Source organism: Sardina pilchardus, chromosome 16, assembly GCF_963854185.1.
Source record: "Sardina pilchardus chromosome 16, fSarPil1.1, whole genome shotgun sequence".
In the NCBI taxonomy this organism is placed as follows: Eukaryota; Metazoa; Chordata; class Actinopteri; order Clupeiformes; family Clupeidae; genus Sardina; species Sardina pilchardus.
Window position 1 is genome coordinate 21,487,867 of NC_085009.1, and position 15,000 is coordinate 21,502,866.

At 47.8% G+C, this 15,000-nt stretch overlaps 1 protein-coding gene across 1 annotated transcript in view; it reads right to left on the bottom strand.

The window, feature by feature from the left end:
* The window catches only part of dnah2 (dynein, axonemal, heavy chain 2), a 223,751-nt gene that overhangs the window by 58,233 nt on the left and 150,518 nt on the right, over nucleotides 1–15,000 (bottom strand). The window contains 8 exon segments of the mRNA XM_062516042.1: nucleotides 154–239; nucleotides 2,124–2,312; nucleotides 3,954–4,058; nucleotides 6,408–6,632; nucleotides 11,024–11,222; nucleotides 13,864–13,886; nucleotides 13,888–13,956; nucleotides 14,570–14,722. Coding sequence (XP_062372026.1) covers nucleotides 154–239; nucleotides 2,124–2,312; nucleotides 3,954–4,058; nucleotides 6,408–6,632; nucleotides 11,024–11,222; nucleotides 13,864–13,886; nucleotides 13,888–13,956; nucleotides 14,570–14,722 — 1,049 coding nt within the window.

Consider the following 15,000-nt stretch of genomic DNA (forward strand, 5'->3'; position numbering starts at 1 on the left):
CACACACACACACACACACACACACACACACACACACACACACACACACACACACACACACACACACACACAGGAGACTCTCAACGCCAAGTTCAACGTTATGGTGGTGGATGACGGTTCCTGGGTGTGTGCCGGGGTTACAGTAGAGTCTACCTGAAGCACTCATGGATCCACAGGCGAGTGATGCTCTGTTTGGTGTCATGGAAGTCCCTGTGGGCTCTTAGCAAGCCCTGGAACACCTGTGGAGAAAACGAGGCACACACACACACACACACACACACACACACACACACACACACACACACCTTTTTTACTCAGCTTGACAACATCAGAGAGTAGCACTTAGCTAACAAGCACTTCAGAATCAGTCAAAAAGGGGAAAAGCAATTTAATGAGGGATATTTAACAAGGCTTCAGCACACTGCATGTGTGTGTGTGTGTGTGTGCATTGATGAGTGAAGACATACTGTACTAAACAGAAATGGAAGATCAAAAGACAAAAGCAACATTCATCAGATCGGATGACAAAAATGCACACACACAAACACACACTCTTGCTGCCTTGACTGAAGTAGTTCAATCTTTTAGAGAGAGAAAGAGAGAGAGAGAGAGAGAGAGAGAGAGAGAGAGAGAGAGAGAGAGAGAGAGAGAGAGAGAGAGAGAAAGAGAGAGGGAGAGAGTATGTTGTGTCTGTGCAAGAGTACTGTATGCGTGTGTGTGAGTGTATGTGCAAGAGTGTAAAGGCCTGTGCCCACCAGACACGGTGTTCAGCGGTGTGGGCTTGATGCACAGGATTTTAGACCAGTGTTCTATCCCTGTGTGGTTTCTAGTGGGCTTTGCTAATGGAGTTCTGTTTTTTTTTTTTTTCTTGTCACGTCGCGCCGCACACATGTACGGTAGGTGTGCGTCCCTGAGAGTAGGAGTGTGTACATGTGTGTTTGCATTCTACCTTGAGTCCCTGAGGATGAAGAGATAGTCTGTGTGGTTGTGTGTGTGTGTGTGTGTGTGTGTGTGTGTGTGTGTATATGTGTACAGTATGTGTACAGTATGTGTGTGTATGGTCATGCGTGTGGTCGTGTGTGTGTGTGGTCATGTGTGTGCGCACCTTGGAGATGTCCCTGAGGTTGAAGAGGTAGTGTGTGCGGTCATGTGTGTGTGTGGTCATGTGTGTGTACCTTGGAGATGTCCCTGAGGTTGAAGAGGTAGTGTGTGCGGTCATGTGTGTGTGTGGTCATGTGTGTGTACCTTGGAGATGTCCCTGAGGTTGAAGAGGTAGTGTGTGCGGTCATGTGTGTGTGTGGTCATGTGTGTGTACCTTGGAGATGTCCCTGAGGTTGAAGAGGTAGTGTGTGTGGTCATGTGTGTGTGTGGTCATGTGTGTGCACCTTGGAGATGTCCCTGAGGTTGAAGAGGTAGTGTGTGTGGTCATGTGTGTGTGTGGTCATGTGTGTGTACCTTGGAGATGTCCCTGAGGTTGAAGAGGTAGTGTGTGTGGTCATGTGTGTGTGTGGTCATGTGTGTGTACCTTGGAGATGTCCCTGAGGCTGAAGAGGTAGTGTGTGTGGTCATGTGTGTGTGTGGTCATGTGTGTGTGTGGTCATGTGTGTGCACCTTGGAGATGTCCCTGAGGTTGAAGAGGTAGTGTGTGTGGTCATGTGTGTGTGTGGTCATGTGTGTGTGTGGTCATGTGTGTGTGTGGTCATGTGTGTGCACCTTGGAGATGTCCCTGAGGTTGAAGAGGTAGTGTGTGTGGTCATGTGTGTGTTAGGTCATGTGTGTGTGTGGTCATGTGTGTGTGTGTACCTTGGAGATGTCCCTGAGGTTGAAGAGGTAGTGTGTGTGGTCATGTGTGTGTGTGGTCATGTGTGTGTGTGGTTATGTGTGTGTGTGCACCTTGGAGATGTCCCTGAGGTTGAAGAGGTAGTGTGTGTGGTCATGTGTGTGTGTGGTCATGTGTGTGTACCTTGGAGATGTCCCTGAGGTTGAAGAGGTAGTGTGTGTGTGTGTGTGTGTGTTCATGTGTGTGTACCTTGGAGATGTCCCTGAGGTTGAAGAGGTAGGGTGTGTGTGTGTGTGTGTGTGTGTGTGTGTGTGTGTGTGTGTGTGTGTTCATGTGTGTGTACCTTGGAGATGTCCCTGAGGTTGAAGAGGTAGTGCATCTTGGCGGGCGTGGGCAGGAAGCGGGCGATGATGGCGTAGTACAGCTCCAGCGTGGCCTGCGTCAGGACGCCCCCGATGGGCTTCACCTCCTCCTCAAACTCCTGCAGCTTCTGGTTGATCATGGTGCCGTAGATACGCTTGATCTGGGACTCCTGCAGGGGACAGAGAGAGAGAGAGAGAGAGAGAGAGAGAGAGAGAGAGAGAGAGAGAGAAGAGAGAGAGAGAGAGAGAGAAGAGAGAGAGAGAGGAGAGAGAGAGAAGAGAGAGAGGGAGAGAGAGAGAGAGACAGAGAGAAGACAGGAGAGAGAGAGGAGAGATACTGCTTTGGCAACATTGTAACACTTACAGTCATGCCAATAAAGCTCTATGAATTGAATTGAAATGAATGAGAGAGAGAGAGAGAGAGAGTGAGTTGAAGGCATATTGAGTTAATATAAAACAACTTGTATATTCATTACATTCATTCATACAATTATTTAGTGATGTAATTATCAATGATGCGATATTTCCATTCCACACTTTATCTGTTTGTTAACAGACTTTTTTTTCAAAACAAACAAAACAATTCATCACTAAAATGACAGGATAAGAGATGAAAGTGAAGAGAGAAGAAGAAGAAGAAGAAGAAGAAGAAAGAAGAAGAAGAAGAAGAAGAAGGAAGAAGAAGAGAAGAAGAAGAAGAAGAAGAAGAAGAAGAAAAGAAGAAGAAGAAGAAGAAGAACATAGACACATAGACAGATTCATTGCCACAATGACAAGATGATTGCCTTCAGTGCATTAGAAACGCTTTGGGTGAAAGCATCTGATTACAAAAATGCAAAAATGCTAGATGATGATGGTGATGGTGCTGGTGATGGGATGGTGATAATGACAGTGATGGTGGAGGCTCCGTGATGACGGGACGCAGGAATAGAAATAAAGCGCGCGGATGAAGCAAAGACGCGCCGCAAGAGGGAAGTTATAATTAGGAGATGCAAGAAGATGGGTGGCGCAATGAGATGAGACGTGGGGGGTGTAATGGCAAAGACTCGGCGCGGAACCAGAGCCGAGAACGCCAAAGTGGCCACGAACAAGGGAGAGGACTGTCATCGGAACAATCAAATCAAATCACACACACACACACACACACGCGCGCCGCCTCCTCCACCAATCAATGCTGCTCGGGAGCTCGGCAGATCTTATCACGGCCGCCATCGTCCCTGTCATCATCTCCATCTTCCCATCTTCGTTAGGGCGCAATCTTGATTACGCGCCGCGCCGCACGGAATACTAATGAGGGGAGTCTGACGCTCCGCAACGGAGACAGGATCACTTAAGCCCATCTAGTCATTATCATCTGGCGCTTACACTTGGAGCGAGGTAACTGGTCAATAAGAAGTCATTCCAAAGTGTGTATGTGTGTGTGTGTGTGTGTGTGGGGGGGTTCTCTTCCGTGCCTGTGTGTGTGTGCGTGTGTGAAGGGAAGGGAAGGGAGCAGTGGGCTCAAGGCCAGAGCTCACTAGAGAGGGCCACAGTGAGAGAGCTTGGTATGCAGTGAAAAGAGATAGAGGAGAGAGGTGGGCCCCACGGTGGAGCTCACTGTGGAGGCCATCAGTGTAGTGAGAGTGGGGAGAACAGTATAGGGATGGGCCCCACGGTGGAGCTCACTGTGGAGGCCCTCAGTGTAGTGAGAGTGGGGAGAACAGTATGGGGATGGGCCCCACAGTGGAGCTCACTGTGGAGGCCATCAGTGTAGTGAGAGTTGGGAGAACAGTATAGGGATGGGCCCCACGGTGGAGCTCATCTCCACTCACCGCAGGGAAGGTCATGTTGATGAGGTTAAATCGGCTCTGCAGTCGCCCCGAGATGTGCGTCCTCCCACCACCAGGAGGCCCCATCGAGGCCAGCAGGTACATGTCCTATAAGATAACACCAAAGTGTTAGGCAAACTGGTGCATGCAACTTCCCACACATGAGGAAACACAAAACTTCATGTCCTCCAACACACTATAAAAAGACATGATTAGCACAAGAGAGAGAGAGAGAGAGAGAGAGAGAGAGAGAGAGAGAGAGAGAGAGAGAGAGAGAGAGAGAGAGAGAGAGAGAGAGAGACTTGGAAAAACTGTCAATTGTGAGGAGAAATCGAACAGAACATCTGCATCAGCTCCTCCTCCACTAAATGAGACCAACAACAACACAAACATTCATTTGTATTTACCGGCGGCTCGGTGCTACTTGTCAATGCGCGCTTGAATTATCGATAAGTTGCGCGGAACGATTCATCAAAACACCGCAACGGAAGTTGGTCGAGCTTGTCAGTTATTGGCTCCCCCTAATTTGCGCCGTTCTCTTGGGCACACCACACTCCACCTGCCCTCCCCCACCCACTCCTCCACCTCCCCAGGACCCCCCCCCCCCCCCACGAGGACAAGCCAATAATAGTTGTCTGGGTGGATTTCTCCGTACCACCGTGGTGTTTGCCGCAGTCGGTAAACAAGAACTGCCCTATGGCGTACTGGCTGGTGCCATTCTGGGGGAAAACGCATGTAAAGGTCAACTCATCTAGCCGGGTCTGCGTGCCGGGCTGCCGGGCGATGATGGCAGTGCTGTCCAGCGGACCGGACCGGGCGAGGGATTAGGCCGAGCGGAGCAGACTGGATGAGGAAATACAACATTGATTTTATGTAACGCAGACCGAACGGATACGGCAGGTCTTCACAAACGCACGGCAGGACCAGAACAGAGTTCATTATCATCGGAGAGGGAGACGAAGTAAATGATAGAATGGTACAACGTCCATTTGATTTGTTCCATTTTTCCGTGCCTGGTTTGGCAAAGTAGCGTGTTGTTTTTTAAATGTCTTTATTTATCTATTCAATCTTTTTTTAAATCTAGGTTTGTGCCTGAAAAACACATGTTTTGTCCCTCTATTTTCTCTGTGTTTTTGTGGTTTGAAGCCTGAAAGCAGTCAGATCAGATGGGGGAGCACAAACCATCGGGCCATCTGACATTTGAGGCTCACGGTGCTTTAAGCACGGAGGAAAAAGCTGCAATCTGGGAGATCAATGGATTTGAACCGACAATCACACAAAGATGCTTTCAAAGCGTGCGCTCCTCAGATCCTCATCACTCTCTGTACCTGAAAATCAAAAGCGTTACAAAAAAATAATAATAAAAAAAAACATGATGGGGAAAAAAAAACACTTTCTTACTAATTTATTTATTCTTTAATTATTATCTCTGAATATTTTTTTGTGTGAGAGCGATTCTCTAAATGGGGAGACGGGTATGAAATGGCAACACACCATTCGCACAAAAATGAAACGGTTCTTCATCATTACCTCTTTCCTTACCAAGTGCATCTAACTGGGTATCTGTATTCTTCATAAAGCACAACAATATGTAAGGGATAATGTATTGTCTGCCGGTAATTATCGGAATATAAGTCCCGACAGGATGAACAGAACCCCGATGTGCAGGATTTGTTGCAGATTGATATGAAAGAGGTGAATTAAAAGCACAAAACCTGTTGCCATTGACAGTGGTCATTATATACTTAGCAGCAGTCATTATAGATTTAACAGACCTCCGAACGGGAGGGAGGCCCATTCATGTGAATGGAACTTTCTGCAGCATCTCTGAGGAGCCGTATAATAGTATCTATAAAGTTCAGTATGGCCAGAAACACAGAAAGACACAGAGAGACAGATTGGTGGGTGGAGAGATGGACACACGTGATGCATTATGAATTCATTGTGGATTCCAGAAGACAAAAAGAGGACAAGAGAGAACACCAAGCAAGCGCAAGTTTCCCCTTTGATCTCAGAGAGCTTAGCTCTTAGCTCTCATACACAGTATATGTTGTGTGTGTGTGTGTGTGTGTGTGTGTGTGTGTGTGTATATATGTACAGTATGCACACACACACACACACACACACACACACACACACACAGACACACATATGGGAGCAGCTAATACTGTAGGTGCATTGGTCATATACCCAGATTCTCAGCAGTCTTGTTGGTTTCTCCGTTTGACTCGTTGGTCTGCTGCTCACAGCAGTGGGTTAAATGTGGGCTCCGTTCACTCTGATATATTCTTTCATTTCACCTCGATGCCTTATTACGCTCATTTGTCTCCGGTGCTCCATCAAAAGAACACTTTGACGCTACGCCTGAGACATTATAATGAAGGGAAAAACTCTGCCAGCGATGACAACCCCCCCCCCCCCCCCCACACCCTTAACCCCTTACCCCCACCCTCTCACCTTGACACACTTGAGGGTCTGCTTCTGGCGGTCGTACCAGAAGCCGTAGTCGATCCAGAGACGCAGCAGCTCCAGCGGCGGCTGGGAGCCGAAGTCGTCCACCGCCGGCATGTTCAGGTCGTCCAGGAAGGCCAGCATGCGCTTCCCCCCCACCGGCACGTACACGCCCTTGGTGCGCTTCTCCACGCGGCTCTCGATAATGGCCTGCACGTTATTAGAGGTGGTCTGGAGAGAGGGAGCGAGAGAGAGGGAGGGAGAGGGAGAGGGAGGGAGGGAGAGAGAGAGAGAGGGAGAGAGAGAGAGAGAGAGAGAGAGGGAGAGTGAGTGAGGGAGGGAGGGAGGGAGGGAGAGAGAGAGAGAGAGAAAGAGAGGGAGAGTGAGTGAGTAATTGGGTGAGAGAGAAAGAGAGGAGAGTGAAGAGTGAGCGAGAGAGAGAGAGAGAGAGAGAGAGAGAGAGAGAGAGAGAGAGAGAGAGAGAGAGAGAGAGAGAGAGATAGGAGGGCATGATTAATGTTTGCTCAAGTGAATGTTTGCATTTGACCTCCTCTATACGTATGTGTGTGTGTGTGTGTGTGTGTGTGTGTGTGTGCAATACGAGCGAGTGAGTGAGCGAGCAAGTATGGCTGCACGTATGGCACTGCATGGCCTGTGCAGAGCAAAGTAACATTAATAGATGGTTGATGTTTCAGCGCTGGGCAAAAGTGCTGGGGTGAGGTGAGCGAGGCTGCACTGATGATCCCAGATGATGATGATGATGATGATGAGGGTAGATGATGACGGTAGATGGGGGGGTAGTTATGGTGATGACCGTGATGGCGGCGAGGTTGGCTCCGGGGCCTTTTGTCCCCTCCGCTCCTGCCCACAGAAGCCAGCGTGAGTCAGCTAATTGCGGCGCTGGCCCCGAGGGGATGATGGGTAATGACCGAGGGGAGCGAGCGTGAATCCCCCCCCCCCCCCCCCCCCCAGCGATGATGTGTCAGAGCGCAATCCAACGCCCACGTCACACCTGCGCGTCCGGCGTGGACAGGAGAGGGGCCAGGGGCTGCACACGAGGCTGCAGCAGGAGCGCTAGCGCTGGCTGTGGCTCCACGGTGGATTGGGCTTCAGCTACACACACATGTGGAATGATCATCCCCAACGCAACACTCTCCACAGGAGTAGCAAACCCCCTCCCAACGTGGACCATTTCAGGGGGGAAGATTACAGATGCTAGAGAATGGATCCACTTTTTTATGAATTTAAAGAGGGAAATTATGTTATTTACTAAGATCACAGAAAATAATGTGTCTTTAGTGCACTTTCTTGGCCTAATATTACGGTGATGTTAACTTATTAACATGACTATTCAGTGTAGTTCTTTCATGAGGGAGTCTGATCACATCATCAGTAGCTCCACATGTCTGCCTCTCTTCGCCCACATTCACATATTCAGCTCTGAGTAATCCACAGCTCTGTAGCAACGACCACCACATACAACATGCATGACAACACGCAAAAACACACACACACACGATCACACATCATGGCTTTCACAAGATAACCATCATGAAATACCCATCACAGTTCACTGACAAAAGATTCGGCACGCAAAATGAAAAATGAATCACATCCAGAGTGAATTATGGGAGAGCACAAAGGCTCTCCCTCTCGAGGCACTCCAAATCACAATGTGTGATGATTTTAGTCGGGAAAGGTCAGCATTGTGTTCGACCACCTTTCAAGGTAACACGCATCAAAACCCCCCTCAGATAATAGCAAACAGGGCTCTCATGCTTCCATTTATTTATTTATTCATTCATTCACTTATTAATATATTTATTTATCCGAGGCAGCTCACCGTGACAGAATGCAATTCTCTACAGGAGTTGCACAATAAATAATCAAGAGCTCTCACCGCCTCTAACAAACACTCATGTTTGTCAGGAAAAAATGAAATAAAATCGCCGCCTTTGACAGTTCCCATTTGCCCAGACAGAACAGGCTGTGAGTGGCACTGCTGACATGTAAACACTATTAGAGATTCTGCCCGCACTGCTAGTCAACTGTGGCGGAGAGAGCCTTTTTAATCTGCGATAAAAATCGCTCTTATCATTCTACATGGCAACGATATAGACTCCCCTCTAAGCCTGCTTTAAAGGCAGCCTACTGTAACCTAGTGAGCAGGCAGCCTGAGCAGTATAGTGCACTACTTACTGCGCTCACGGCACAGGCCCCTGCTTTAACCACTCAGAGGATAGAGACGGAGACCAACCCTGTGAATCTGTGTATTTACCGCAGTGTTTGAGATGGGCCATGTGGCTCTGGTAGAAAGCTGGGCTTATGAGGGAGGTCTGCACTCTTGGGAGTATGTGCAAGCATGCATGCCTCCCCCCCCCCCCCCCCCCCCCCCACTGAATGTGGGAACATTTAATAAATACCACACTTGGGTGTACTCGGAATGGGTGGTCTTTGCAGCTGATTATTGGTGCTTAGCGGTTTGGCTGTCCAAGACGCTGTTGTATAGAAGAAAAAAAACATTTCTGGGTGGAATCCCCAACAGTCACTGGGACCGCAAGAGGAACATGACTCCGAAGCAGAAGCAGCAGCGCGCTCCAGAGCTGCTTCCAGCCGAGTGTCACCTGGCATGACCCATTACTGGAGCGAGTCCATCTGCTCAACCCAATATCAATCTCAAAGAGTTCAGTTCAAGTATGCATGAGTCACTCAGTCAGGATAGCAACTGAGGCAGCCTTCATGGACAGAATGCGTTGCTGACACAACCAAAGGCAAAACTGGAGTCCTACTCTATCTTCCATAATATCCTAAAGGCCCACCTCTCCTGAGATTATCTCCTCTGCTAACACTATCTCCTCTGCTAACACTAACAGATAGTAACAGGTAGTCTAACCACAAAAGTTCTTTTAACCCACTACTGTTTCTATCAGTTATATACTGTATTATGTAGAATATCCATGTTGAGGACAGAATTGTCAACATTTCGAAAGAAACATGTTGAAGCACCATGCATGATGGCAGATCTTTATCCATCTCTACACAATCTATACCAACCTGTGCATCAGCAGTATAACTCCTCCCAAAATCATTTTGTTCAAATCTATAAATCAGCCCTAATCGACTGCTCTCCAGAGGGCACAAACAACCTGCTACAGTAGTTATTCTCTTCCGTGTGCCTTCTTCCAACTCACAACACACTGTGATGCTGTGATGTGATCTGATCTTCATCCCCCTTTACAAAGGCTATATTTACAGTATAGCCTTCATTCGATAAAATGTACAAATTATATTATATCTAAATTTAATACATATATAATGTTATATAACTTTAAAAATGGTAAAATATATAATAAAGCTTATTATTATTTTCCACCCAACCATATTGTTTGATACTATCCAGCTCAAGACATATTTACAGACACATCAGATATCCCTGGTCACTGGTCAGTTGGTGAGCATAAATAATACAAAAATAATTACTATTCCCTAAAATCGTATAATTTCATATTAGCTGGTTTATTTAAGGACACATCGGATATGGACCTTATTAAATGCTCAGGTGACGACTTGTCTGTGCTCGCATGTGATGTCACATGGCCTCATCTGTGCTACCTGTGAGGACATGTCGCCCTGTACAGTACATCCACACTACCGGTCTGTAGATCACACCCATAACCAATCTTTACATTATTAAATAATCTCTAACAAAACCTTATTGTGTCAATATTCATTTCTCAATATTATCCAGTGTGATATTATCCATGTTGACGGGAAACGTGGCTGCTACTCTGAGCTCCCTGGAAATGTTGACAGTTCACTACCTACAGTGTGAGGACATGTTAATGGTGAATGTGGTTGTGGTGCTTCACTACCAGTGAGGACATGTTGATGGTGAATGTCTTGATAGTGAATGTGACTGTGGTGGTGCACTACCTATGAGGACATGTTGATAGTGAATGTGGCTGTGGTGTTCCACTACCTGAGAGGACATGTTGACGGTGAGTGTGGTTGTGGTGTTTCACTACCTGAGAGGACATATTGACGGTGAGTGTGGTTGTGGTGTTTCACTACCTGAGAGGACGTGTTGACGGTGAATGTACTGTAGCTGTGGTGGTGCACTACCTGAGAGGACATATTGATGGTGAATGTAGCTGTGGTGGTTAACTACTGTACCTGAGAGGACATATTGATGGTGAATGTAGCTGTAGTGGTTAACTACTGTACCTGAGAGGACATATTGATGGTGAATGTAGCTGTGGTGGTTAACTACTGTACCTGAGAGGACATATTGATGGTGAATGTAGCTGTGGTGGTTAACTACTGTACCTGAGAGGACATATTGATGGTGAATGTAGCTGTGGTGTTCCACTACCTGAGAGGACATATTGATGGTGAATGTAGCTGTGGTGGTTAACTACTGTACCTGAGAGGACATATTGATGGTGAATGTAGCTGTGGTGTTCCACTACCTGAGAGGACATGTTGACGGTGAGCGTGGTTTTGGTGGTTAACTACTGTACCTGAGAGGACATGTTGACGGTGAGCGTGGTTTTGGTGGTTAACTACTGTACCTGAGAGGACATGTTGACGGTGAGCGTGGTTTTGGTGGTTAACTACTGCACCTGAGAGGACATGTTGACGGTGAGCGTGGTCCACTTGGTGGAGTCGAGGCCCTGCAGGACGCTCTGTGCCACGGAGGTCTTGCCCGTGCCCACCGGCCCCGTCAGCAGCACCGGGTACTGGCTGCCCACCAGCGCCTGCACCAGGAAGTTGTAGCGCACCGTGTCCACCGTGGGCACCATGATCTTATAGAAGGGGGCGCTGAGAGGGGCACACACACACACACACACACACACACACACACACACACACACACACACACACACGCACACACCAGCTTGGTCAGATGCAGGCACTGTAACTTTGTCTATCACATCTGTGCATTCTCTAAATCTGCCTGCCAAGCTTGACAATGTTGGTGTAAGATGGTCATGCTGGTTTTGCCACAATGATCAACATAAGCTGGCATGGGCAGTAAAAACCAACAATGTAGGCCAGCAACATCAACTAAAATGACCAGCTTGAGGTGGTACTGTACGAGAAGCAAAACCAAACTGCCATCGTAAACTGGGTAAACCAGCTGAAGGTATGTTTTAACCAAGCGTTTTGCCTGTCTAGCTGGTCAACCATCATAGAGTGGTCAAACTAGCTGGTTTACAAGCTGGTCAATCAGCAAACCACCTTAAGCTGGTCAGGCTGTTTTTTTTTCAGCAGGATATATACAGCATATCTATATACTATATATGCAGTATGTAAGGATTAGTAGACGACTGTGTGTTCAGGTAGCAAAGGTTATTGCATGTTCAAGGTGGTAATTCGGCCAAGATGCAAAGCGGAAACTTATATAGACGGCATATGCATATATGCATGAAGTGGATGAATGGCAGGGTTAATAACAGTGTTTCTTTCGGCAAGACAGACGCTAGAAAAGAGAGAACATCAAATGCTAACAATTATGTGCACTTAGAGAAGCTTCAGTATTCCTTCCTGGACTCTGGAGAGAAAGAGGCAGCATACAGTCAACTGATCACTATAATAATGGCACAATCTAATGGAAGGCAGAAGGAATGAGCAAGAAAGAAAGAAAGAGAGAGAGAGAGGGAGGGAGGGAGGGAGAGAGAGAGAGAGAGAGAGGAGAGAGAGAGAGAGAGAGAGAGAGAGAGAGAGAGAGAAGAGAGAGAGAGAGAGAGAGAGAGAGAGAGAGAGCAAGAGAGAGAGAGAGAGGAGAGCAAATGAAACTGGGGACTAATAGAATTGTTTCCTCTAACGGCAGCTTGCGAGGAGAGAACACAAATACACAGACACAATTATGTGACAGTGATGCAGAATGCTCCAGTGACTTCATGGACAGCATCAGCCCAGCAGGCCATTACGGCCAAATAAACCACACTAGTGGCCGTGAGACAGGACACACAAGACGGTCCCCAAGTAGTCAGTATATTGCTGTAATAATCACATAAGGGTGGGCTATTGCATGGTCCCTTACCAAACAAACCAATAATGTGACACATAACATCAACTCTTCATAGTCTCATAACTATGTATTTTTATTTGTTTTAGCTCCCTAGCTTCCGCTTAGGTCGATTTAAATTGCATTACTAGACCTGCAACAAACACTTCTTCAGCTTACATCGCAGGCCACCAGAAATAGCAGACTTGTGTAAACGCCAGTCCAATCGGAACGCAGTTACAGCAAAGTAAAAGTGCCATCCAAATGTTTACATTATGAATATAAATGCAAACATACGGTGGATACCCATACAATGAATCAGAACAAGCATCAATATGTATGCAAATCTAAATGCAAGCATATGGTGGACACCCATTCCATATGATGAATTTGTCTGCATGATTAGCTCAACAGTGGGCTTGTCCGTGGCTGTTGTTGTTGGTCAATAGCGTGACAGTAATGAGATCCTGAGCACTGTAAGGATGACTGATGGCGGGGGCTGACCCCTGGTAATGATCGGGCGTGGGGTTCAGCGGGGCGGCGGCATCTGGATTTGTGGCCGGGGCTGCGGGAGGAAGATGGATGGCCTGCCGGACCCGTGAAAGAGTCCTCCTGGAGCCGCCCGGCCCCTCACTTCAGCAGGCCTGACACGGGCGCTCATTAAACTAACATTTCACACTTTTTTGAAGGCGAGCCTCAAAATACACACACACACACACACACACACACACACAACTTGTCTTTTGTGTGTGTGTGTGTGTGTGTGTGTGTGTGTGTGTGTGTGTACACACACTTGCGTCTTTTGTGTGTGTGTGTGTGTGTGTGTGTACACACACTTGCGTCTTTTGTGTGTGTGTGTGTGTGTGTGTGTGTGTGTGTGTGTGTAGTAGCTACAACTTTCTTTTAGCACTCTCCAACGAGTTGAGGACATAAAGGAGGGAGAACGAGAGAAAAGGGCACAGAAGCAAACGAGTGAAAGGGAGAGTGAGCGGGCAGAAAGTGACAGAGTCGAGGGAGGCATGAGAGGAGAGAAAAAGAAAGCAGGAGGGAGGGAAAAAAAACATAAAAGAAAAGAAAGAAGTGACATGACAAATGAGGGGAGGGAGCGGGGAGAAGGAGGAGGAGCAGATACAGTATCTGAGGGGAGCAGGGAGGCGTCCGTGCCCAGCTGGGGTGCCAGTTTCAGGCCTGCAGCTCAGCCTGAGGGCCTGCCTGGCACTGCGCTGACCGCTGCTCTCTCTCTCTCTGTGTGTGTGTGTGTGTGTGTGTTGTGTGTGTGTGTGTGTGTGTGCGTGCGTGCGTACGCGCATTTGTGTGTATCTATGTACATGTACGCGTGTGTGTGTGTGTGTATATGTACGTTTGTGTGTGTCTATGTGTATGTGTCGCGCCTATGTCTACTATGGACGCGTCGCGCATGTGTGTGTGTGTGGTGTGTGGGGGGACACTCACTTGGCAGGGTAGCGCCAGCTTTTTCAGCAGCTTGTCCTCAAATGACGTCCAGCTCTTGGTCTTGGTGTCCACATAGTACTCGTAGATGGTGTCCTGTGTGAAAGCGCGGAGGGAGAATGAAAAGCAGCGTGTCTTTGAACTGCTGTCTCTGTGCTCGCCTGCTAAACTAATCCTCACTGCACAATCACTTGTGAAGGAATGCTCCAGGCTCTTGCAGATGTCGGCCTGCTTCTAGTGTGCATTGCTCATTTGTGTCCGTGTCAAACAACTTTCAAATGTGTGTTACAATGTGTTTTGACACGACTTTCCACCAAGTGTGTGTGTGTTCATTAATGAGTGAACGTCTTATTTGTGTATGGGTATAGTTATGCACAGTATGTGTCAGTGGTGTAGTAGTACGCAGTATACCCACTTAAAAAGCATCCCCATCTCAGTATACCCACTTAAAATAAGAATACGTATTAACATGTATGGTTGATCACAGTGCATCACAGCATTTCCACTACAGTACTACATCACAGCATATCCACTACAGCTACTGTAACTAGACTACGTCACAGGTACTGTATCTGTGTGAATGTGCATGAGTGCATGTGTGTGTGTGTATGTGTGTGTGTGTGTGTGTGTGTGTGTGTGTGTGTGTGTGTGTGTGTGCGAGCGAGCGCATTTGTGTGTGCGTCTGTCAGACGTCCTTGTCCAGTCGCACCTTGTTAGGGAAGGTCCCCTCCAGCTCGCGCAGGAAGTTGTCGATCTTCTTGCGTCCGTCCTCGTCCACTGAGGCGCACAGCGACCAGATGAGGCTGAACAGGAACCACAGCTCCACCATGCGCCCGTAGTGCTCCGAGTCCTGGGGGTTCACCTGTGCGAGAGGTCAAGGGTCAAAGGGTCAAGGGTCAAGGAGCGGGGCTCCATCTTTCCTCCAATCAGATCTATTGTACACATCAAGCCCACATGATAGCAGCTGTACTCGGCCTCGCTGCATAGAGGTTATAGGTCAAACTTCAAGGAGTGGGGCTCCATCTTTCCTCCAGTCAGATCTACAGTACAGTACGCATCAAGCAGCTCTGCTCGGCCCGGTTGCATAATCCCTCTGAGGCTCTACAGCTAGGAGAATATTAATGCTGCTTTTATGCCGGG